The 23,785-nt window shown below is 41.9% G+C and overlaps 1 protein-coding gene across 1 annotated transcript; it reads left to right on the top strand.

The window, feature by feature from the left end:
* Nucleotides 1-1,822: 1,822 nt before the first annotated feature.
* Nucleotides 1,823-20,714, top strand: LOC308093838 (GTP-binding protein 2-like; the record flags this gene model as incomplete). Its single annotated transcript, XM_080440213.1, has 12 exons — nucleotides 1,823-2,032; nucleotides 5,327-5,353; nucleotides 8,121-8,305; nucleotides 9,671-9,782; nucleotides 11,154-11,351; nucleotides 12,877-13,051; nucleotides 14,393-14,612; nucleotides 16,673-16,808; nucleotides 17,878-17,936; nucleotides 18,638-18,809; nucleotides 19,821-19,985; nucleotides 20,373-20,714. The coding sequence occupies 12 exons, from the start codon at nucleotides 1,823-1,825 to the stop codon at nucleotides 20,622-20,624; spliced, it is 1,911 nt and encodes a 636-aa protein (XP_080296339.1). The 3' UTR covers nucleotides 20,625-20,714.
* Nucleotides 20,715-23,785: the final 3,071 nt, after the last annotated feature.

The raw sequence follows: 23,785 nt of genomic DNA, 5'->3' as shown, positions 1-23,785 counted from the left end.
CCTTTTACTTACAGTATGCCTATAGATTTCGTAATCGTTCATATATACACTGCTGTCCCGGTCAGTTCAAGTGCTGATGGGCTATAGGTAAGACTACTACTTTTATTTTTTGTATTCAAGCTTTATTATTTATTTTCCCCTTTATTTTTATTTGAGTCTTAGTTGTAATCTTGTTTCATGCCTACTGCAGTGCTGCTATTACACCCAAATTCACCATGGGAATCAATAAAGACTGATCTTAATGTCTTTAATGTTTTGTTTTATGGATTTCTTAACTATTATTACTTAACCCTGGCCACATGCAGCCCAGTGGTTCCTCTTCATTCCTCCAACCTGTGTTTTATCTCCTGATTATCAGTAATTAGATGAACATAGTGTATATGAAAATATCTCCATAACTCTGTTTGATGAAGACTCAACATGCATCCAAATGTTAGTCATGAATAGAATTATTTGATTTCCTTATAGCTATGTGTTAAATATATCCTACCAGGACCTCTAGTACTGTGGTTTTATATCCTACCAGGACCTCCAGTACTGATGGTTTTATATCCTACGGCTACCAGGACCTCTAGAACTGCTGGTTTTATATCCTACCGGGACCTCTAGAACTCCTGGTTTTATATCCTACCAGGACCTCTAGTACTGCTGGTTTTATATCCTAGCAGTACCTCTAGAACTGCTGGTATTATATCCTACCAGGACCTCTAGAACTGCTGGTTTTATATGCTACCAGGACCTCCAGAACTGCTGATTTATATCCTACCAGGACCTCTAGAACTGCTGCTTTTATATCCTACCAGGACCGCTAGAACTGCTGCTTTTATATCCTACCAGGACCTCTAGTAGGGCATAGGCCTACTGATGACTTAATTTCTCATATTCTTTAGAACATTTTTGTTTAAAAAAATATGTAATTTCTGAAAAGTGATTTTCTTTTTTAAATTATAAATTAAATCATAAATAAATTTGGAAATGTAAAAAAAAAAAGAATATTTACCCCCTACCCATACAAATTTGGTCTACGAAAAACCGGTCCGTGACCCATCGTTTGTGAACCAGTGATGTGATGGTTTCAGGAGCATCATCACACAGTCCTCTAGCGCAGGGGTCGTCAACGTTTTCAGGCCAAGGACCCTATAGCTGAGAGAGAGCAGGGACCCCCTCTGTATTGTATACAATTGTGTTTCAGATTATACTTTTTTTGTTTACTTGGTCTGCTCTTTTTTTCCCTCTACACCCATACCTCTTTGCCAAAAATAGCCGATCTACAAGCCCACAACGCCTCACGCTGCGAGGCGTTGTGGGCTTGTAGATCTGCTATTTTTGGCTAAAGTTCTCCTCAGAAATGGGATGCTAGTGGTTAAGGTAAAAAATATCATTATATCACACAAAGATTTGGCGGCCCCCCTGTAGTAACTCTGAGGACCTCCTGTTGAAGACCCCTGCTCTAGCGTCTAGCCCAGTGGTTCCCAAACTTTTTATCTCAAAAACCAAAAGAGAAATGTTTGCCCGGGACCCAAACTAAGTGAAAATAGCCGATCTAAAAGCTCACACTGCGTCACGCCAGCGTGAGCTTGTAGATCGGCTATTTTCCCTACTTCTTAAACATTTGTTTTCTAATTTATGGATTTTTTTTTTTTTTTTTATTCATTAAATTCTTTTGAAAAATCATGGATTTTTTTTTTTTATTAATGAAAAATACGTTGTTTTTTTTAAATTTTTTGACATTTACTCGTGACCCATACAAATTGGCCCGCCCAACGATGGGTCCCGACCCCCAGTTTGGGAAACGGTCCTCATAGCCTCAGCATCTTTAAACATGGAGGTTCGCTTGTGCAGCAGCAACAACAACAGCAGCAGCAGCAGCGCTGCAGGCTCTGCGGGTCAGAACCAGAACCGAGCCGCGGCTCTGCAGAGGAGGACGGCGGCCAACAAGAAGAACAAGAAGGGCAAACGAGGGAGGAGGAGAAGGAGAAGCAAGAAGAACAGGAACAACCTCAAATCTCCTCCTCCGTATCTCCCCCCAGAGGTACCACTGTTACACTGGTAGACGTTGCCCTATCGAATTCTGTGACTTCTATGGACTGGAGGTCGATGTGTTGCGATGTTCGGTTTTAAGCAGTGGTGTAAAGTAACTGAGTACATTTACTCAAGCACTGTACTTGAGTAATTTTGAGTTTTTTTTTAAAAAACTTTACTGGAGTATTTGCAGTTGTCAGTACTTTTACTTCTACTCCACTACATCACTACAATTATTTGAGAACTTAAGTAACTTTACTTTGCAGATTTTGATTATTACAAAACATACATTAGCCACCTCAGCCCTATATAATTTTAGGGCTATTGAAAATAGCCGATCTACTGCGACTCATTGTGAGCTTGTAGATCTGCTATTTTTGTATTATTTTGAATCCCAGACGTTTACTTGTAGCCTAACAAGTATTTCTACATTGCAGTATTCATACTTTTAAACATTTTAGTAATTTCTCCACCACTGGATGTTATTTATTTATTTATCCCTAGACAAAAGTGGACATTGCATTTTGAAATGAAATCTATATTTGTTCCCGGATAAAATAACATTTACAAATATGTGCCATAACTTTTGCCTGAAATTTATTTCAGTATATTTACTGATATCTAGCTCAAACTCTTAAACATGTCAAAAACAATTCTGTCCGAAAAAGGCCAGACGTTTCAAAGTATAAGGAACTCAAATAGACCTGACTTGCATGGAGTCACATAATTCTATAGGTCACCAGTTTCGATGTAGCAGAGAGCTGCAGCTAACGTTAGCAAACAATCCTGTGTTACAGTGCATCACTAACACATCCATGGTACTGCATCACATCACAACCACATTGCACTCTATGTCATTCACTAATGGATGAATTACAAACATGAAGGCATTACAAACAACATATTTGTCTAGGAATTCTTGATTCAATTGACTGTTTATTATATTATTATTATTATTATTATTATTACTACTGAGTTTGAGGATTAAATCCACACATTCAACATTGGTTCTCACTCACTTGATTACACAGTAAAAGGCTCAGTTTTCTATGTTCTATTTTATTTTTGTTACATTCATGTTAAATAGCTCTATATTATGATAGTGATGATTGCTATAGAGTGCTTGTTCAATAACCTTCTTTCCAGCTCTTTAATAAACAGAAAATACATTTTGAATACCCATTTTATACGACCAGGAGAGAGAACCCGTACAGGTCAGGATACAGGATAAACAAGTGAAACTGGAACTGATGACACAAAAATAAATAAATGAGCAGACAAAGTAGGTATCAGAACACTATAAGACAGGGGTCTTCAACAGGGGGTCCTCAGAGCTACTATAGGGGGTCCGCCAAATCTTTGTGTGATAGGATTTAGTTTTTTTTACATTACCCACTTGAACCTTAGAATTCCTTTTCTGAGGGGAACATTAGCCAAAAATAGCCGATCTACAAGCTCTCAACGCCTCACGCTGCGAGGCGTTGAGAGCTTGTAGATCTGCTATTTTTGGCAAAGAGGCTATAGGTGTAGAGGGGGGACAGAGCAGACTACGTAAAAAAAAACTTTCATCTGAAACACAATTTTATACAATATAGAGTAGGGGGTCCCTGCTTCATCTCTCTCTCAGCTAGGGTGTCCTTGGCCTGAAAACGTTGAAGACCCCTGCTATAAGATAAGCTGATAAATGGGTTCTCTCTCCTGATTGGATGAAAAATGGTGACCCTGGAAAATGTGCTTTCTGTTTACTAAAGAGCTGGAGAGACGGGGAGATCCCTGTTACTGAATTGTAATGATTACTATCACATTATAGCAATGTAATCTTTTAACGCATAAAGAAAATAAAGGGGAAAAAAGAATATAATCGCTTACAGTTGGCCTACCTTTAATGTAACTCTGAATGCACTCATGTAAACAAATGGACCCTTTTGGGTCCATTAAATGAGGGCGCAAATGTAAACAAATGTTGTTTACATTTGTGCCCTCAGCTCGGAGTTACAAATTGATCAGTTAACTCTGTGAAGTTGAACTTGAACCCTTCCTAAGTAGTAGTAGTAGCAGTGAGCTCCGCTGAGGAGTGCTGGGGCCAGGTTTGAAGGACCAGCTCCTTCAAAGACTGGTCCCTGGGTCAAGGGCCGAACAGGAACTGCACAGGAAGGCCCCAGTCGGATTTTAACCCAGTACTGTCGCTGTGGTGGCGTAGGGGAATTGTCTTTCTAATGTCCTTTGTTTGATATATAATAATAATAGCCACATATACTAGGCTATGGTATTGTAGTAATCCATACTCTATTAAAAGGAGTAAACGGGTAGCACAAGGTTTAGGAATAAAGTAGCAGAACCGAATTAGATGTTGGTATAATACGGTACTCTTTATTGCTCCTCTGTACTTGGATCACCCAGTATTTGCTTGGTGCATGAGCTATTATCTGGTATAAATGTAATCAAGGTGCACTAACAGTATATTAAAGACAGGGAAATGATAGGTTTTAAATGCTGGAAATTCTGCGATGCGAGTTCGGTCTGCGGACTAACCCAACACCCAACGCCTCTTTCCTTTCCTGGCTGTGCCTTGGCTGGGTTGGCTCCCACAGTGTCAGTTTGCTTGCCACCAGTTACGGGTGCCTAACACAGTGCCTAGCCAGCCTCATTTGTTCCTTGGCATTGAGCTTGAGGCCGATCTTTCTGCACTCCATTTCTACTGCCAGTAGTAGTTCTCTTCCTTTCTCCGCTGTATCTCTGAGACTAGGGCAATGTTGTCTACACAGCCGTGATCGTGATCGTGATGGGATGTACTCTGTGCCTACTAGTCTTCCCTCGGGAACAGTGTGTGAACCCCACTGTCTCCTCTCCTCCCTGCCACTGATTGCAAGTCTCAGGGCATGGTGGTCCATCGTTACAATAAACAGGCTGGAAAGTCTAATAATGTGAAAAAAACATTACCTATGTTAGAATATGCCATATACTGTAATACCATTTTACATTTATGTTTTTAATATTGATGTTATATATTAGCATATTATTGTCGGGCAGAAACCTCTAATCTCCATATTTTCATTTCGTAAATTAATGCCCTACTTGATCATACTAAAGTGTCACACAAAAGTATCCAAAGTAGCAGATCTAGAAGCTCAAAACTCGCCGCAAAGCAACGCATTTTGAGCTTGTAGATCTGCTACTTTTGCCATTTTTGAATTTGAATCCTGAAAAGTAACAGTTTTGGTTTCCACCCGACAGAGACGATATATTATGTTATAGTTGTGTTAATGTTGTATAACGTATTGTCTTTGCTGTGCTCTGTTCCCAGGCAGAAGAAGGAAACATTGAGTATAAGGTAACTTAATCTGACATCAAACTTCACTAAAGATTGTAGACATTGAGAAGTACATTACATGACAACCTTTTCAACAGCTATAACCTGTCAAAGAAAAAAAATTGTGCATGTTGATGTGTTGCTGTTGGTCATGTGCAAGTTTATTCTATATTTTCACCAGGGTTCGGAATTAACAGGTGCTTGAGGCAAAATGCCCTAAAAAATAGGCCATATGCCAATGGTGTGGGGCAAAGAAACAGAAATGTATTGAAACATTGAGAAAGCTGTATATTTGAATACTATATGGAGGCCTTAATATTGTATATCCTCTAGATGTAATGTATTTGTATTCTGGCACAGTGGACAGATGTTTCTTCTATCTTACATCAGCCGATCAAATGACAGAGTCACTGCTCTATAGCGACATGATGAAACAGCAGGGAAAGACCTTTCAAACCTTCACTGTAGCGAGTCATGCGTTGCCATGGTAATGAGTAGACTGACAGTTGGTGGCTGATGACACTAGCCTAGCGTAAAACGTTTGACATTACTGAATAAGACAGAGCAATACAAAGTCAAGAAAGCATATTGATAATCTTAGTGATTAGTTAATCTAATAATCAAGAATCACTTTTTTTGGGTCGATTTTAAAAATACATATTAATGAATCTAATTGGTGTTTTATAACCGATTTGTCTGAACAACTTAAGCCCTATTTAATACTTTATCGTACAAGGTTTTCACGCAAAACACGTAATAGAGATATAAAAGTTAAAAAGTAAATTAAAAAAACATACAGTCCTTCCATCTGTGGTCTGGTTGTCGTGAAAATGTGTGTGTGCGTGTGATGAGTATCGTTGTTTGACTGTGGGTTGTTTGGTGGTCAGTTTAAAATGTGTGTGGGGGCGCTGATGGCCCAGTGGTTAATGTGCATACCACATAGGCTCTAATGCAGCCTGACAGGGAGTCACAGGTTCGATTCCTGAGCCCAATGACCTTTAAAGACAGAAAAGCTCCAAAAATATATTTAAAAAAAAAACGTGTGTGTGTAATGAATAGTGTTGAGTTTGGCTGTGTGTTGTTGGTGGTCAGTTTAACCCATTCCATACTGGGAACGCATCTGTGTAACCACTTTATCCATATTTTATACTTTGGTTATTCAAAAATAGCAGATATACAAGATCATAGCTTGTATATCTGCTATTTAAAAGAAAATTGTGAACATTTGTGCAAACAATTTGAATACATATATTTTTTAAAGGGAACATTTGTAACTCAAATCTTTGCTTCCGGGAAACAAATATTTTTGAGATGGGGGTCCACGGCCAAATACAAATCATTTTGGGGGTCCTTGACATGAAAAACTTTGAGAACCACTGATATAGCAAGCAACATAAGTTCTTTCAAAAAACAGTTAGGATTTAGAAGACATTTGTAGAATATATATTCAAAGATTTGCACAAATGTTCACGATTTAAAAAAAATAGGAGATCTACAAGCTCATAGTGCGGCACTCAGCTTGTATATCCGCTATTTTTGAATAGCCAAATAAATCTTAAATGACAGAGATGCGTTCCCGGATTGAATGGGTTAATACGTGTGTGTGTGTGTGTGTGTGTGTGTGTGTGTGTGTGTGTGTGTATAATGAATAGTGTTGTGTTTGTGTGTGTGTGTGTGTGTATAATGAATAGTGTTGTGTCTGTGTGTGTGTCTGTGTGTGTCTCTGTGTGTGTGTACATGTGTAGGTGGTCAGTTCAATATGTGTGTGTGTGTGTGTGTGTGTGTGTGTGTGTGTGTGTGTGTGTGTGTGTGTGTGTGTGTGTGTGTGTGTGTGTGTGTGTGTGTGTGTGTGTGTGTGTGTGTGTGTGTGTGTGTGTGTGTGTGTGTAATGAATATTTGTGCGTGTGTGTGTGTGTGTGTGTGTGTGTGTACTCAGGTTCCTCATTGCATGCACCACACCACAGAACAGATCACTGAAACACTGTCGCACATCTTGAATGGCTGCTATGCATACAAAGGGATGGACATAGCACGATAGAATAGTGGAGCTCATAGCGAAGGACATATCAAAATATCATGCATCTACAGTGAGAATACATTGAGTACAAACATTCCCGTGTCATTTCATCCATGCTCCATCTCTGTGATAACCCAGACATCTTTACATCTTTGACAGCTAATACACCAGATGTTGTTGTGGTGAATGAAGAGTCCAGGGAAAGTGTCTGTGTTAGAGATAGCATGCACCTTTGACCTTAGCCTAGAGGAGGCCTTTATGACCAAGGTCATTAAATACCAACCACTCCTACATACCATCTCAGAGCTGGGTTATAGGTGCAGACTATTTGTTTTTATATTCGGCAGCCTGGGACATACCCACAGACTACTTGTTAGAGGGCTTCAACAACTTAGGATGCCCAAAAAGGAGGCAAAAAGGCTGGCAAAGTATTGTGCTATCTCTGCTATAATTGGCAGTCGCCATATATGGCGGAGACGCTGTTACTTATACCCGTAGAGTACTGAGTGACATGCCTATTGTATCATGAAAACATATGCCATGATTTTGTGAATGTAACCCTACTGCGCCTATAATATTTGTGTCCCTGTATGTATTATCCTTTATGTGGACATAAATAAATGGTTACTGTGTGTGTGTGTGTGTGTGTGTGTGTGTGTGTGTGTGTGTGTGTGTGTGTGTGTGTGTGTGTGTGTGTGTGTGTGTGTGTGTGTGTGTGTGTGTGTGTGTGTGTGTGTGTGTGTGTGTGTGTGTGTGTGTGTGTGGTGTCAGCTGAAGCTGGTCAACCCCACACAGTACAGGTTTGAGCACCTGGCCACCCAGCTGAAGTGGAGGCTCCAGGAGGGTCGTGGGGAGGCCGTGTACCAGATAGGAGTGGAGGACAACGGGCTGCTGGTCGGTCTGAGCGAGGCCGACATGAAGGCGTCTCTGAAGACCTTGAAGAGGATGGCAGAGAAGTACGTTCCGTTTAGGATTTGAACCGTTCCGGTTCCTTGTCAGCAGTGGTGGAAAAAGTACTCAAATACTTTACTTAAGTAAAAGTACCAATATTGCTATATAAAAATACTCTGTTACAAGTAAAAGTCCAAAATAAAAAATTTACTTGAGTAAAAGTACAAAAGTATTGGCATCAAAATGTACTTTAAGTACCAAAAGTAAAAGTACTAAATATTTGAAAATAGACAATCTACAAGCTCACAACGTGTCGCGATGGGACGCGTTGTAAGCTTGTAGATCTGCTATTTTCAAATAGCTTAGGTATAAAATAGGGCTAAAGTGGTTAATGTATGTTTCATTGTATCATAGTTTATATCTGAAAAGTAACTAGTAACTAAAGTTTTCAAATAATTGTAGTGGAGTAAAAGTACAATATTTGCCTCTGAGATGTAGTGGAGTAAAAGTATTGGAAATTGGAAATACTCAAGTAAAAATACCTCAAAATTGTACTTAAGTACAGTACTTAAGTAAATGTACTTAGTTACTTTCCACCACTGCCTTAATCGGTTCCCTTTAACGATTCCTATAGGACGTTCCAAATGGACCCTTTACATGTGTAACTCTGAGAGTGTACAAATGGAACCAAATGGACCCGTAAAAAAAAGTTTGAGAACTATAGATCAGCAATCAGAGTTTGAGAGTACAAAAGGACCCCATTTGAAACAAGCCATTAGGCTTTCATGTTCTTTCTAGTTGACCTTGTATTTAAACTGTACTTTCATGTGCTTTTTTTACTTGTAAATAAAGTATTCAATCAATCAATATTAGCCTATATACGAGCTTGTAGATCAGCTATTTTCTTTCAAATCTAGATTTTTTTGGGGGGGATAATTGTTTTTATTTTTTGCACAAATATTGTATGGGGATCCTTGGCTCAAACTGTTTTCAGATGGCCAAATACAGTACATATTAATTTGGGGGTCCTTGACATAAAGAAGTTAGAGAACCACTGGTTTAAACTTTAAAGGGATAGTTCACCCCAAAAAACATATTTTTTCTATCGATGGAGACTTGAATTCATGTTTTTTTTTTTTTTTTTTCGCATTCCTAAGCCAATAATTTGATGTCCAGCGAACCGGTAGGCAGCGGTTCTGGTAGGAGACACAAAGGAGACTCTTTGTGTCTCCTACCGGAACCACTTAGTAATGCGACAAAAAAAAAAAAAATATCCATGAATTCAAGTCTCCATGGGGTGACTAATCGATAGAAAAAAAGTATTTTTTTGGGGTGAACTGTCCCTTTAAGATGACGTGGATGAATGTGTTGACTTGTCACTCATCAGCATGATGACGCGGTGCTGTCACTGTCACTGTGGTGTCCCTCAGGGTGGGCGCCGACATCACTCTACTACGAGAGCGAGAGGTGGACTTCGACCTGGACCGGAACTGTCGCAAAATCGCCGAAGTTCTGGTTCGTAAAGTCCCAGACGACCAGCAGGTCCGTGAAGATCACCGTCCGTTCCGTGTCCACAGAGTTTAAAATAATACATGAGACTTAGAAAGACTCATATTTCTTTTTTTGAATAATACAATTCCAAACTTATATTATCTCTCTCAGTGCCAAGCCCCGAGTTATCCCGAGTTTTAGGGTTATACCCTCAGTGCCAGAACGAGAAATCCCGAGCTTTTTTTTTTGGAAAAAAGTGTTCAAAACCCAAGATATCATTATCTGAAGATTTGCAGCTCCATCCACTCTTTGTTTAACCTATAACTGAAAAAGGCTGTATCTCGCTTCCTAAGCACTTTTTTTTTTCTATGAAAAAACAAACAAAAAAATCTGGCAAAGTTCGCAATATTTTTTTTTTTTCATTGGCAGTGAAAGAGTTAATATGTAATGTTTAGCAACAGTGCGATTCAAGGTATATTTGTGGCTAAATTCACACATCATAAAATGATAGCAGAACAAAACTGTATCAACAAATACTGTTCCTGGTACAGTTTGTGAATAGAGACCTATGAAGTCAATTTCTCCAACTTATTATTAGGTGCGTGTGTGTGTGTGTGCGTGTGCGTGTGTGTAAAAATAACTATTATTATTAAAGGAATAGTTTACCCCAAAAACATATATTTTTTCTATCGATTAGTCACCCCATGGAGACTTAAATTCATGGATATTTTGTTTTTTTTGTCGCATTCCTAATCCAATAATGTGATGACCAGCCGACCAGTAGGCAGTGTAGGCAGCGGTTCCGGTAGGAGATACAAAGGAGACTCTTTGTGTCTCCTACCGGAACCGCTGCCGGTCATCAAATTATTGGCTTAGGAATGCGACAAAAACAAAAAGAATATCCATGGGGTGACTAATCTTTAGAAAAAAAGGCATTTTGGCGGTGAAATATCCTTTTAACTCTCTGGCTGCCAAGAACGAGTTATAACGAGTCATTGTCATAAGGCCCTGGCTGTCAAGAAAGAGTTATAACGAGTTTTTGAAGAATAAAATTATAATATATATGTATTATTATTATTATTTATATTTTTGGAAAAAAACGTTCAGAACCCAAAATATCATGATCTGAAGATTTGCTGCTCCATTCACTTCTTGTTTAACTTATTACTTAAAAAGGCTGTATCTCGGCTCCTGTGTACTTTTTTTTTTACTCTGTATTTTTGGCCCAGACATGTTATTTATTAGATCGATCATACTGGAGATACATATTCTGTGACTACTTGAAAAGAAAATTGAAAAATCGCTGGCAGTGGGCGCACGCAGCCAGAAATAAGTCTGTCAGTGAGAGAGTAATTGCTGCTACAATGCCTGCATGGGGAACGAGAGTCATCTCATACCCTCCTTGTTGTGTGTGTGGAACAGTTCCTAGATCTGCGCGTGGCCGTGCTGGGCAACGTGGACGCGGGTAAGTCCACTCTGCTGGGCGTGCTGACCCAGGGGGAGCTGGACAACGGGCGGGGCCGGGCCAGACTCAACCTGTTCAGACATCTGCATGAGATCCAGACCGGGAGAACCTCCAGCATCAGCTTTGAGATCCTGGGCTTCAACAGCAAAGGAGAGGTAATTGTACGGTACAGTAGTGGTTTTTTAACCCGTGAACCAGTGGTGTAAAGTGAGGTATTTTTGGGCGGTGAAACCGCCCCTATAAGTGAGATTTAGAAAAATGTACAAATATCTTGGGCAGTGAAACCGCCCCTAAAAGTGAGGTTTGGAAATTTGTACAATTATCCTGCGCTGTGATTGGCCAATCACAATCTATTCAGGACTGTGATTGGCCAGTGTCACATGACACATATGCATAGCCCTATAGATGGGTTTCCGCGCGACGTCATCACAGAGCAGAGTGCGTCATCTGCGCATGCGGGAGGTAGAACGAACCGGAAGCGCCATTGACTCTGTTGTTATTTTCGGGATTTAGATAGGCATAATGCTGCTATTTTAGGCATAATAGGCATAATGCTGCTATTATATACAAACAGATCCAACTTCCGACAAATCATTTTTATTGAGTAAAGAAGATATTACAAACTGCATCATTTAATCTACTTGCATTAAAACCGGTGAAGACCATTTATTTTTATGAATGTACAATGGCCAGAGCTGCTGCGGGTAATAGCGCCCTCTACAGGCTCATCCCTCCGCTGCGCGCGCATCATCCTCTCATGTTTACAAACAGGAAACCCATCTATATAAGCAACCATAACTTGAAAAAAAACATAAATTGTTTTTTTTCAAGTTATGGTTTTGTCCATCATAAAGAGTGTTTCAATAAATGTATTTATTTTTTGTACATGATTGATCGACTCCATTCAGTATTGTGATTAGCTAGCAAGACACCGCCCACTTCACACAGGGTGTGATTTTTTTTACTTTACTGGAGTATTTCCAATTTGCACTACTTTTACTTCTGCTCCACTACATCTCAGAGGCAAATATTGTGCTTTCACTCCATTACAATTATTTGAAAACTTTAGTTACTAGTTACTTTGTAGATTTTGATTACTATTACAAAACATACATTAACCACTTCAGCCCTAAATACATTTCGGCCATTTAAAAATAGCCGATCTACAAGCTCACAATGCGTCGCAGCTTGTAGATCGGCTATTTTCAAAAAGAGTTTTATACATTTGAAAACTTGAGAAATGGGACATTCTGCACAATTAGTACTTTTACTTCTGGTACTTTAAGTACATTTTTATACCAATACTTTTGTGCTCTTACTCAACTACATTTTGAATTCTGGACTTTTACTTGTAATGGAGTATTTCTACATTACAGTATTGATACTTTTGCTTAAGTAAATCATTTGAGTACTTTTTTTGTTGTTGAAAATAGCACATCTAGCTTGCAGATTGGCTATGTTCACTTTCCGTAGATCTGCTATTTTAATTGTTTTAATACATTTTATAAATAATGATACCTTGTGAAACATGACATTCTGCATAATGAGTAACTTTTACTTTTATATTTTGATGCCAATACTTTTGAACTTTAACTCAAGTAACTTTTGATTACTGGATTTTTACAGAGTATTTCTACATTGCAGTGTTATTTCTCCACCACTGGTGTTTTCCACTCCCAGGTGGTGAATTACAGCGACTCGCGGACAGCGGAGGAGATCTGCGAGAGCTCCTCCAAGATGATCACCTTCATCGACCTGGCGGGTCACCAAAAGTACCTGAAGACCACCATCTTTGGCCTCACCAGCTACTGCCCGGACTTTGCCATGTTGGTGGTCAGCGCCAGCACTGGGATAGGTCAGTTACTGAAGACATTGTTATGTCTGTGTACTGTGTCTATGTACGTACTGTATGTGAAGAATGTGTTTATTTAACGCATTAAGACCTGAGGCCGATTCTACAAATGTCTTCTAAATCCTAAGTTTGCATTGAGAGCCCTGACGTCACAACATTTGGAGCTAAGTCCACTGCACTCTGGTTGGTTGGGGAAATGAAAGGTTGACTCCCACTTCCTATGCCGGGAATGTCAACAGCTTGGTCCAGGCTTTCTTTTTGCGAAAAACGCAAAGGAAAATAAAAACCTGCAGATAGAGGCTATATCAGTGGTGCTCCAGCCTTTTCATGTCAAGGACCCCCAAGATGATATTTTAGACTCCCATCTAAATTTGCACACATTTTCACGAGTTTTCAAAAATATCAGATCTATAAGCTCCCCACTATGAGCTGTCTGTCTGTCTGCCTGCCTGCCTGCCTGCCTGCCTGCCTGCCTGCCTGCCTGCCTGCCTGCCTGCCTGCCTGCCTGCCTGTCTGTCTGTCTGTCTGTCTGTCTGTCTGTCTGTCTGTCTGTCTCTCTCTCTGTCTGTCTGTCTGTCTGTCTGTCTGTCTGTCTGTCTGTCTGTCTGTCTGTCTGTCTGTCTGTCTGTCTGTCTGTGATCTCGTTAAAACAATAAGGCTGCAACAATACTAGATACCACCACTAGAGGTCAGACATGACATGAACAGTTCTAGTTGCATAGTAGCAGCTACAGAGCCTTGCACTGACTGTTCGCCTCCCTTAGACTTGGACCCAGTGGTGTAAAGTAACTAAGTGCATTTACTCAAGTACTGTACTTAAGTACAATTTTGAGATACTTTTACTTTACTGGAGTATTTCCAATTGTCTGTACTTTTACTCCACTACATCTCAGAGGCAAATATTGTACTTTTACTCCACTGCAATTATTTGTTACTCGTTACTTTGCAGATATAAATTATTACATTATAAAACATACATTAACCACTTAAGCCCCATTTTATACCTCGGCTATTTGAAAATAGCCGATCTACAAGCTCACAACGCGTCGCATCGCGACGCGTTGTGAGCTTGTAGATCTGCTATTTTCAAACGTTTCAGTACTTTTACTTTTGATACTTTAAGTATATTTTGATACCAATACTTTTGTACTTTTACTCAAGTCAATTTGTAATTTTACTTGTAACAGAGTACTTCTACTTTGCAGTATTGATACTTTTATACTTAGTTTAAAACATTTGTGTACTTTTTTCCACCACTGCTTGGACCCACATTGTATTGTTACAATCAGGTTACAGGTCGTAACGCTCCATAATCTCCCTCCCTCCCCTTCTCTCCCCATGCAGCCGGGACCACCAGAGAACACGTGGGCCTGGCCATGGCGCTGAAGGTGCCCATCTTCATGGTGGTCAGTAAGGTGGACCTGTGCGGGCGGGCCACGGTGGAGCGGACCGTACGGCAGCTGGAGCGTCTGCTCAAACAGCCTGGCTGTAACAAAGTGCCCATGCTCATCTCTGGGCCCGACGACGCCGTCACTGCTGCTCAGCAGTTCACACAGACATCCAGGTACATGGAGAGACAGACAGACAGGCAGGCGGGCGGGCGGGCAGACAGACAGACAGACAGACAGACAGACAGACAGACAGACAGATGATAGGTTTATATTCATCGGTATATTCACTTTATATGTATATCTCTGCTGTCCAGCGCGAACCTGCTAACTCCAAAACGCTCATTGTTCAGGAAACGAAAAAACAAAATATACGTTTTTCAGGAAATGAAGAAAACCTTAAAACAAAGCAATACTGCCTCATCAAAATTGGTATAGTGACTTTATATATTGTCAGATACTTGCATGTGATATTATCAACACTTTACCCAAATCCAGCGCAAGTGGAGTTAGTAGTTTCATACGAGCAGAAATCAAGCTGAAATGGAGTTAGGAGTCCGAACAACAATAGCTCCACTCGCTGCTGAGGGAGAGGTTTCAAAAGGGTATAAATTCCCTTTTGAAACCTTTACTAAATTCCAATCCAAAAGCTAACAATGGATCTCCAAGCTCACAATGCATCACAACAACGTGTGAATTAATGCCCTGATGCTTCATGACACTTATTATATAGGCCTACAATAATAAACAGGACTTTAAATATTACAATAACTTCTGCAAAGAGGTGGTTCACAGAGTTAGAGTTGGAGTAGAACTAGCGAGAGAAATGCTATGAACGCCTTTCTTCTTGTCACATTGCTCTCCTCATTAAACACTTCATAGATTTTAGAAATATAATTACTTGTTTTCATAACAATAGTGTCAGTGCTAAGTTTGATAAACAGGCACACTGCAGAGTTTTAACAGACTACGGGGGGAAAAACCTTGCCGCTTAGTTTGTTTATGTGCTGCGTGCTCCTCCTCTCTCACTGCACCAGCGCGCTCTACCTTTAGGAGAGGAGAGGAGTTGACGGACAGTTTGAGGATCCAATGGAGTTATGTTAGGTTTTGTCAGAGGCGCTTTTTAATACTTTTCATTGGTTCAAACATTTTTTTTTTTACACAGACGTAAAGGGTGTTCAATAGCGTTGATTTATGAAAAAGAAAATTGCTGAAAATGGAGTTACCTGGTTCGTCCTGGACACCGACGATATTTTACATATCGTCGCTGTCGGGCTGAAACCTCTTATCTCCATTTTTAAACTTTTTGTGTTTCTCTCGTAAATGAACGCCCTACTTGGTCATACTACAGCGTCACACAATAGTATGAGTTTGTTACTTTTGCTATTTTTGAATTTGAATCCTGAAAAGTAACAGTTTTGGTCATATGAGGCTCTGCATCGTTTATGATATTCATTCATATTTGATACAGCCTGTTTCTGGCGAAAATCGAAAAAAATCTGCCTTAAAAGTCTTAAGAACTACTACTACTCCGGGTCTGGAATCACTGTCCCTACAGCAGTCATGGGAAATGTAGTCTTTGGTTCGTTTGACTCGTTCTAGCGTTTAATGTGTATATGCGTACATTTCCACCTTCAGTCGATGCTTCATATCCATATGAGTAAAATCGCCTGGGTGGTGTGTTTATGTTTGGAACACAGTTCTTATATGAGGCACAAAAAATAAGGCCACAAACTAGCGGAACAGCGCCCTCTACCGTCAGTGACGTCAGGACTTCAGTGCTCTATTGTTTAGACAGATGCTAGTTTCATTGTTTACCTGATATCCTATTGTTTTGATGTACATATTTTTATTTTGATAGTACAGTATATATATTGTTTAGAGTAGACTGATGCTATAGTTCTTGGTTTACCTGCGATCCTAGTTTATTGAGGCACTACACTGTCTCTCTGCATTTGATGCATGTGTTTACCTTGCTTATTGTAAGTCACTCTGGATAAAGAGCGTCTGCTAAATGCCTACTGTAAATTTTACGCACGCACACACACACACACTCACACACACACACACACACACACACACACAGACAGACAGACAGACAGACAGACAGACAGACAGACAGACAGAACTGTATAGATAGAGGCTCCTGCAAGTTTACCGACGTGTGTGTGTGTGTGTGTGTGTGTGTGTGTGTGTGTGTGTGTGCGTGTGCGTGTGCGTGTGTGTGTGTGTGCAGTGTCACTCCCATCTTCATGCTGTCCAGTGTGTCAGGAGACAGTCTGGATCTGCTGAAGATCTTCCTCAACATCCTGCCTCCTCTGAGCAACAGCAAGGAGCAGGAGGAGCTGATGCAGCAGATGACTGAGTTCCAGGTACACACGCACACACACACACACACACACACACACACACACACACACACACACACACACACACACACACACACACACACACACACACACACACACACACACACACACACACACACACACACACACACACACACACACACACACACACATGGTGTGAGAGCTACCTTTAGAAGTGGGGGAGCGCATAGATACCGCTTTTTCTCTCCCTCTACGCCAAATCTCTTCACCAAAAAATACCCGATCTACAAGCTGACAACGTGCTGTGCTGCGACGTGTTGTCAGCTTGTAGCCATTTTGGTTCATATTATCCTCCAGAATATGGATGCTGGCCTGGGGTTCAAGTGGTTAATCAGTTGATCAAAACCGAAATCCTCATTTTATAAGTGGAGGCCCTGCGCTGCGCTCCCCCTCCACTACACCCCTGTAGCACGCACGCTGAAAATAGCCGATCTACGAGCTATTTTCTTTGTAGATCAGCTATTTTCGCCGAATGTTCTAAATAGTGGACTCCTAAACCCACAATGCATTGTGAAAAGTAGGGTACAACCTGACACACCATCATGCGTTGCGCTGAAAGGAAAATGCAGTACGCTGATCTGGCAAACGACAGCAATGGTGTCATTCACGGCGACCCATAGGGCTTGCTTGAATGTCAGGCTGTAGAACAAGTCCGGTCTCAAGGCCACATTTTGAAGGTCTCGGCCTTGTCTCTTGTCTGCCTGCAATTTTTCTCGGTCTTGACTCGCTCTCGGAACCACATGGAAATCCAGAGTCCACTTGGTTCAAGACCGAAGCTGTGTCTCATCGGCATCTGCTTACATTGCAAGCACACTGACATGAAAAAAAAACACAAATACAAAAAACAATGACATAACAACGTGCTCTTTCAACAGTCATCCACGTTACTCATTTTAAGATGAACGTGTTCTGTGTGTGTGTGTGTGTGTGTGTGTGTGTGTGTGTGTGTGTGTGTGTGTGTGTGTGTGTGTGTGTGTGTGTGTGTGTGTGTGTGTGTGTGTGTGTGTGTGTGTGTGTGTGTGTGTGTGTGTGCGCGTGCGTGCGTGTGTAGGTGGATGAGATCTATTCGGTGCCAGATGTTGGGACAGTGGTTGGAGGGACACTGTACAGGTCAGTGACTTTCTTCACAGCTCTCTGCGACAAATAGAAAAAGTATTATATCATATTATTATATTATATATAAACATGAAACAACATTTATCGTGAAGAAGACGCTTGTCGAGTCCTGACTCATTTGTTCTGTTGAATAGTAACGTTCAAATTAAGGCTGAACTATCGATGATCTTCTTAGTGATTTTTCCATCAATTACTTTTTCGATAGATAATCAAGAAGCACTTTAAGATGTAACTTCTCTCTTCTACAGTGCTGAAGTGCTGACATTTTACCAATGCATGTACTTCATGCCGCGGTACGAGCTTGTACATCTGCTATTTTTGAACATTTTAGACAAATCTTGAAAGTGTGAGAACTACTGATTTAGAAGGCATTTGTAGAATCGGCCTCAGGTCTTAACCCATTGAGACCTGGAACGCATCTGTGTCACTTTAGATTTCTTTGGCTATTCAAAAATAGCAGATATACAAGCTCATAGCGCGGCACCGAGTGCCGCGCTATGAGCTTGTAGATCTGCTATTTTCGAAAAATCTTGAACATTTTTTTTTTAGATTTTTTTCAGAAAACTGTTAGGATTTAGAAAACATTTTTAAGAATCGCCTCAGATCTTAATGGATTAATGGTTTTAAATGTGGCGGGGGGGGGGGGGGGCAACTTTGACGTTAACCCTTGGTTTTCCTGCGTGCCCGTGGTGCAGTGGTGTGTGTCGCGAGGGGGACAGGCTGGTGGTGGGACCCACGGAGGAGGGGCGCTTCATGCGCCTGAAGGTGGCGAGCATCCAGAGGAACCGCTCCGCGTGCCGGGTGCTGAGGGCGGGGCAGGCCGCCACGCTGGCCCTGGGGAACTTTGACCGCTCGCTGCTACGCAAGGTCAGATAGCTCCTTCTATTACATCGCTGCTGTCGGGCATAACAGTCGTACCTCCATATTCTACCTTTTTGTGTTTTTTTTTGTAAATTAACGTCCTACTTGATCATACTACAGCGTCACTCAAAAGCATCAAAAGTAGCAGATCTACAAGCTTGAAAGTGAAAATGACGCGTTTTGAGCTTGTGGATCTGCTACTTTTGCTATTTTTGTTTGGTTCTCAAGTGGGGTCCTTGTGAGGGATTTGTTAACAGTTCTGTCTGACACTCAGAACGTCTGTTGCGTTGTTCTAATAAACCTCGACAAAAGCTTCCAAGAGAAATCGCACAAATAGGCATCAGTGCGATTTGTGCGATTCGTCTCACAGTGGGTTTGTCTACATGACCTTAGTGGGTGTGTCTACATGACCTCAGTGGGTGTGTCTACATGACCTTGGAAAGCGTGAAAATAATGGAAATTCAAACGTAGCACGTCTAATTTAGCCACTTAACCCTGCCGGCATGCCACCAAAATGTGGAATGCCCTACCACCAGCCATCAAAAACTGTGACTCCTTAACCTCCTTCAAAGCCACCATAAAAGACCTATCTACAATTTGTAACTGGATTTAGACAAGTCTTCTAGCTTGTAAAAATTGCTCCTTGTATTGATGATTTCTTGTATAGTATTGTATGTCTATATATGTCTTGATGAATTGAATACACAGGGAAATAACTATAACTCTGTACTTTTTGCAAACTGTTTTGCAAACTGTTAAAAGTATTCAATCAATCAATACAAAATCTAAAAAGACATCTACCACCACATCTCTTCGCCGGAAGTAGACGTTTTCAGGTTTTTATTTACATTTTATTTTAGGTAAACAAGGTGATTATTATTACAGTATTAACCCTTGTGTGTGTGTGTGTGTGTGTGTGTGCGTGTGTGTGTGTGTGTGTGTGTGTGTGTGTGTGTGTGTGTGTGTGTGTGTGTGTGTGTGTGTGTGTGTGTGTGTGTGTGTGTGTGGCGTGTTCAGGGTATGGTCATGGTGAGCCCCAAGATGAACCCCACCATTTGTCGTCAGTTTGAGGCGGCCATCGTGTTGTTGTTCCACGCCAAGACGTTCCGGAGAGGGTCCCAGGTCACCGTGCACGTGGGGAACGTCCGACAGACCGCCACTGTGGAAGGCCTTCACGGGAAGGTCAGTCTGGCCTGGCCTGGCCTGGTTTGGTTTGGATTAGCTTTACCCCTGAATTCAAGGAGATTTTACTGTTTTTGTGGCGTTACTAAGGCAATAATTTGATGACCGGAAAAGTCTCCGGTCGGAGTCTCCTACTGAGCAGTATTTGAGCAGCAATGCGACAAAACCTGAAAAATCTCCTTGAAATCAAGGGCTCACGGGGTGTGTAATTGATAATAAAGTCAATAATAACACATTTTTGGGGGTGGACTACTCCTTTAACTCTTGAACAGTGATTCTTTGGATTGTGACACAAAATGCTTTGTCGTAAATGTGCATGATATCCTCCATGAGCCGGTGCACTGTATGTGTGAACACTCTGGTTCTGGCATGTGATGCTTTTGTCAGGAGGAGCTGCGTACAGGAGAGAGAGCGGTGGTTCGCTTCTGCTTCATCAAGCATCCAGAGTACCTCCGCCTGGGAGCCAAGCTGCTCTTCAGAGAGGGAGTCACCAAGGGCATCGGACACGTCAGCCGCCTGCTGCCTGCCTCCCAGAACCACCACCATGCTGAACCCCACAACCACCATACTGAGACCCTCAACCATCATACTGAGACCCACAACCACCATACTGAGACCCAGAACCTACCACCATACTGAGACCCTCAACCACCATACTGAGACCCACAACCACCATACTGAGACCCAGAACCTACCACCATACTGAGACCCTCAACCATCATACTGAGACCCACAACCACCATACTGAGACCCAGAACCTACCACCATACTGAGACCCTCAACCATCATACTGAGACCCACAACCACCATACTGAGACCCAGAACCTACCACCATACTGAGACCCTCAACCACCATACTGAGACCCACAACCACCATACTGAGACCCAGAACCTACCACCATACTGAGACCCACAACCACCATACTGAGACCCTCAACCATCATACTGAGACCCAGAACCTACCACCATACTGAGACCCTCAACCACCATACTGAGACCCTCAACCACCATACTGAGACCCTCAACCACCATACTGAGACCCACAACCACCATACTGAGAACCTCAACCACCATACTGAGACCCACAACCACCATACTGAGACCCAGAACCTACCACCATACCGAGACCCTCAACGACCATACTGAGACCCACAACCACCATACTGAGACCCTCAACCACCATACTGAGACCCAGAACCTACCACCATACTGAGACCCAGAACCTACCACCATACTGAGACCCACAACCACCATACTGAGACCCAGAACCTACCACCATACTGAGACCCACAATCTACCACCATACTGAGACCCACAACCACCATACTGAGACCCAGAACCACCATACTGAGACCCACAACCACCATACTGAGACCCACAACCACCATACTGAGACCCAGAACCACCATACTGAGACCCACAACCACCATACTGAGACCCAGAACCACCATACTGAGACCCACAACCACCATACTAAGACCCAGAACCTACCCCCATACTGAGACCCTCAACCATGATACTGAACCCCACAACCACCACTTAGACCCAGAACTGAGACCCAGAACATACACCCTCACTGAGACCCATAATCTCCACCACAACCTCCTACTAGATTACTAGAACCACCACCAGAACCTCCTGCAGTACTACGGAACCGTAGAAGAACCATGACTAGAGCCTGCTGCAAGACTACTGGTACCTCCTCCTGCAGGAGTATTGACCCCCAGAACCACCATCAGAACCTCCTGCAGGAGTATTGACCCCCAGAACCACCATCAGAACCTCCTGCAGGAGTATTGAGCTCCAGAACCACCATCAGAACCTCCTTTAGGAGTATTGAGCTCCAGAACCACCATCAGAACCTCCTGCAGGAGTATTGAGCTCCAGAACCACCATCAGAACCTCCTTTAGGAGTATTGAGCTCCAGAACCACCATCAGAACCACCTGCAGGAGTATTGAGCTCCAGAATCACCATCAGAACCTCCTGCAGGAGTATTGAGCTCCAGAACCACCATCAGAACCTCCTGTAGCAGTACTGAGCTCCAGAACCACCATCAGAACCCCCTGCAGCAGTACTGAGCTCCAGAACCACCATCAGAACCTCCTGCAGGAGTATTGAGCTCCAGAACCACCATCAGAACCTCCTGTAGCAGTACTGAGCTCCAGAACCACCATCAGAACCTCCTGCAGGAGTATTGAGCTCCAGAACCACCATCAGAACCTCCTTTAGGAGTATTGAGCTCCAGAACCACCATCAGAACCACCTGCAGGAGTATTGAGCTCCAGAATCACCATCAGAACCTCCTGCAGGAGTATTGAGCTCCAGAACCACCATCAGAACCCCCTGCAGCAGTACTGAGCTCCAGAAACACCACCAGAACGTCACGAAACCTGACCAGATCCTCCAGCAAGACTACTGGGCTCAGAGTTTATGTAGTGGTTCTCAAAGTGGGGTCCGGGGACCACCAGGGGTCCTTGAGGGAGTCCCCCGGCTGAATGATTGATCGTCAAGAACCAAACGGACCCTTATCGCTGTGTAACTCAGAGAGTGTAGAATGGAACATGGCGTTCCGTGACCTAATGATGCATCAAACTGAGGGTCCTTGAAATGAAAACCACTGATGAAGAGGAAGGAGAGGAGGAAGAAGAAGAAGAAGAAGTAACCAGTTGCCTGGAGACAGAACGATTAGGTTGTAATCCGGTCCATCCTTCCTCCTAGAGATCTAACCCTAATCCCTAATTTAACCTCAATATGATTCATCCTAGTCTATTTCTTACTATGCATTTGGCCCTCATGTGTATATTAATACAAATATTTGTGCACACACACATACGCACGCGCACGCGCACACACACACACACACACACACACACACACACACACACACACACACACACACACACACACACACACACACACACACACACACACACACACACACACACACACACACACACACACACACACACACACACACACACACACGTGGCTGAGAGTGACTCTCTTGTTGTGATGTGGTGACTTAATATCAGCTGACATTAATCCTCATCGTGTGTCCCAGATTGAATTAAGGAGGTCTTCGACACACTGGGATTATAATCTCTACTGGATCTGAGTCACAGTTTGATGGGACAGAGCGCTCACTGCTCCAGTCTCAAGACAGTTCGAGGTTCAATTCAATAATCCGTCCTGATAAATCATGAATTAATCTCAAATTGGGCAGAACGGTGTTAATATGAACAATAAACAAGGAAAAGAACAGTTTCATATTGACATTAAAAGAACTGCATTCAAGACCACATCTTTACAAACGACATGACGTCCGTGGATTACAATGGGTATTTCACTTTAAACCACTTCTGGGATAATTTTAACGTCCATTTGGGCTTTTGTGTTCACCCCAAACACTTTTTGCTTGATTTGGTATACTTGATATAATAATTGTATCAGTTTTATCAGTTTATGTAGTTCCTATATAAACCCATTGAAATTCAAACAATTTTTAACCATGTTAGACACACATGTCCCTGCTTCTGGCGACTGATATTGTCCTTCTAATTACTTTATTTTATTATTTTATTTTATTATTATTATTATTTAATTAAAAAAGGAAGGAAGAGGATGAGTTTTTATAGATGACATCATGACAGTATTATAAGCCATGAATGGCTTTTCACATCAGCATCTGTTAGCGCTGCTAGTGCTGCTGCTGCTAGCGCTGCTAGCGCTGCTAGCTAAAAATGAAGACTCCACAAACATCATGCCTTCAGAGGTGATGTACAGTACAGTACAGTACAG

The sequence above is a fragment of the Gymnoscopelus braueri genome (genome assembly GCF_963280865.1).
Source record: "Gymnoscopelus braueri genome assembly, chromosome: 2".
Classification (NCBI taxonomy): domain Eukaryota; kingdom Metazoa; phylum Chordata; class Actinopteri; order Myctophiformes; family Myctophidae; genus Gymnoscopelus; species Gymnoscopelus braueri.
The sequence above is the reverse complement of the archived record's forward strand: the minus strand, read 5'-3'. Positions and strand labels throughout refer to the sequence as shown.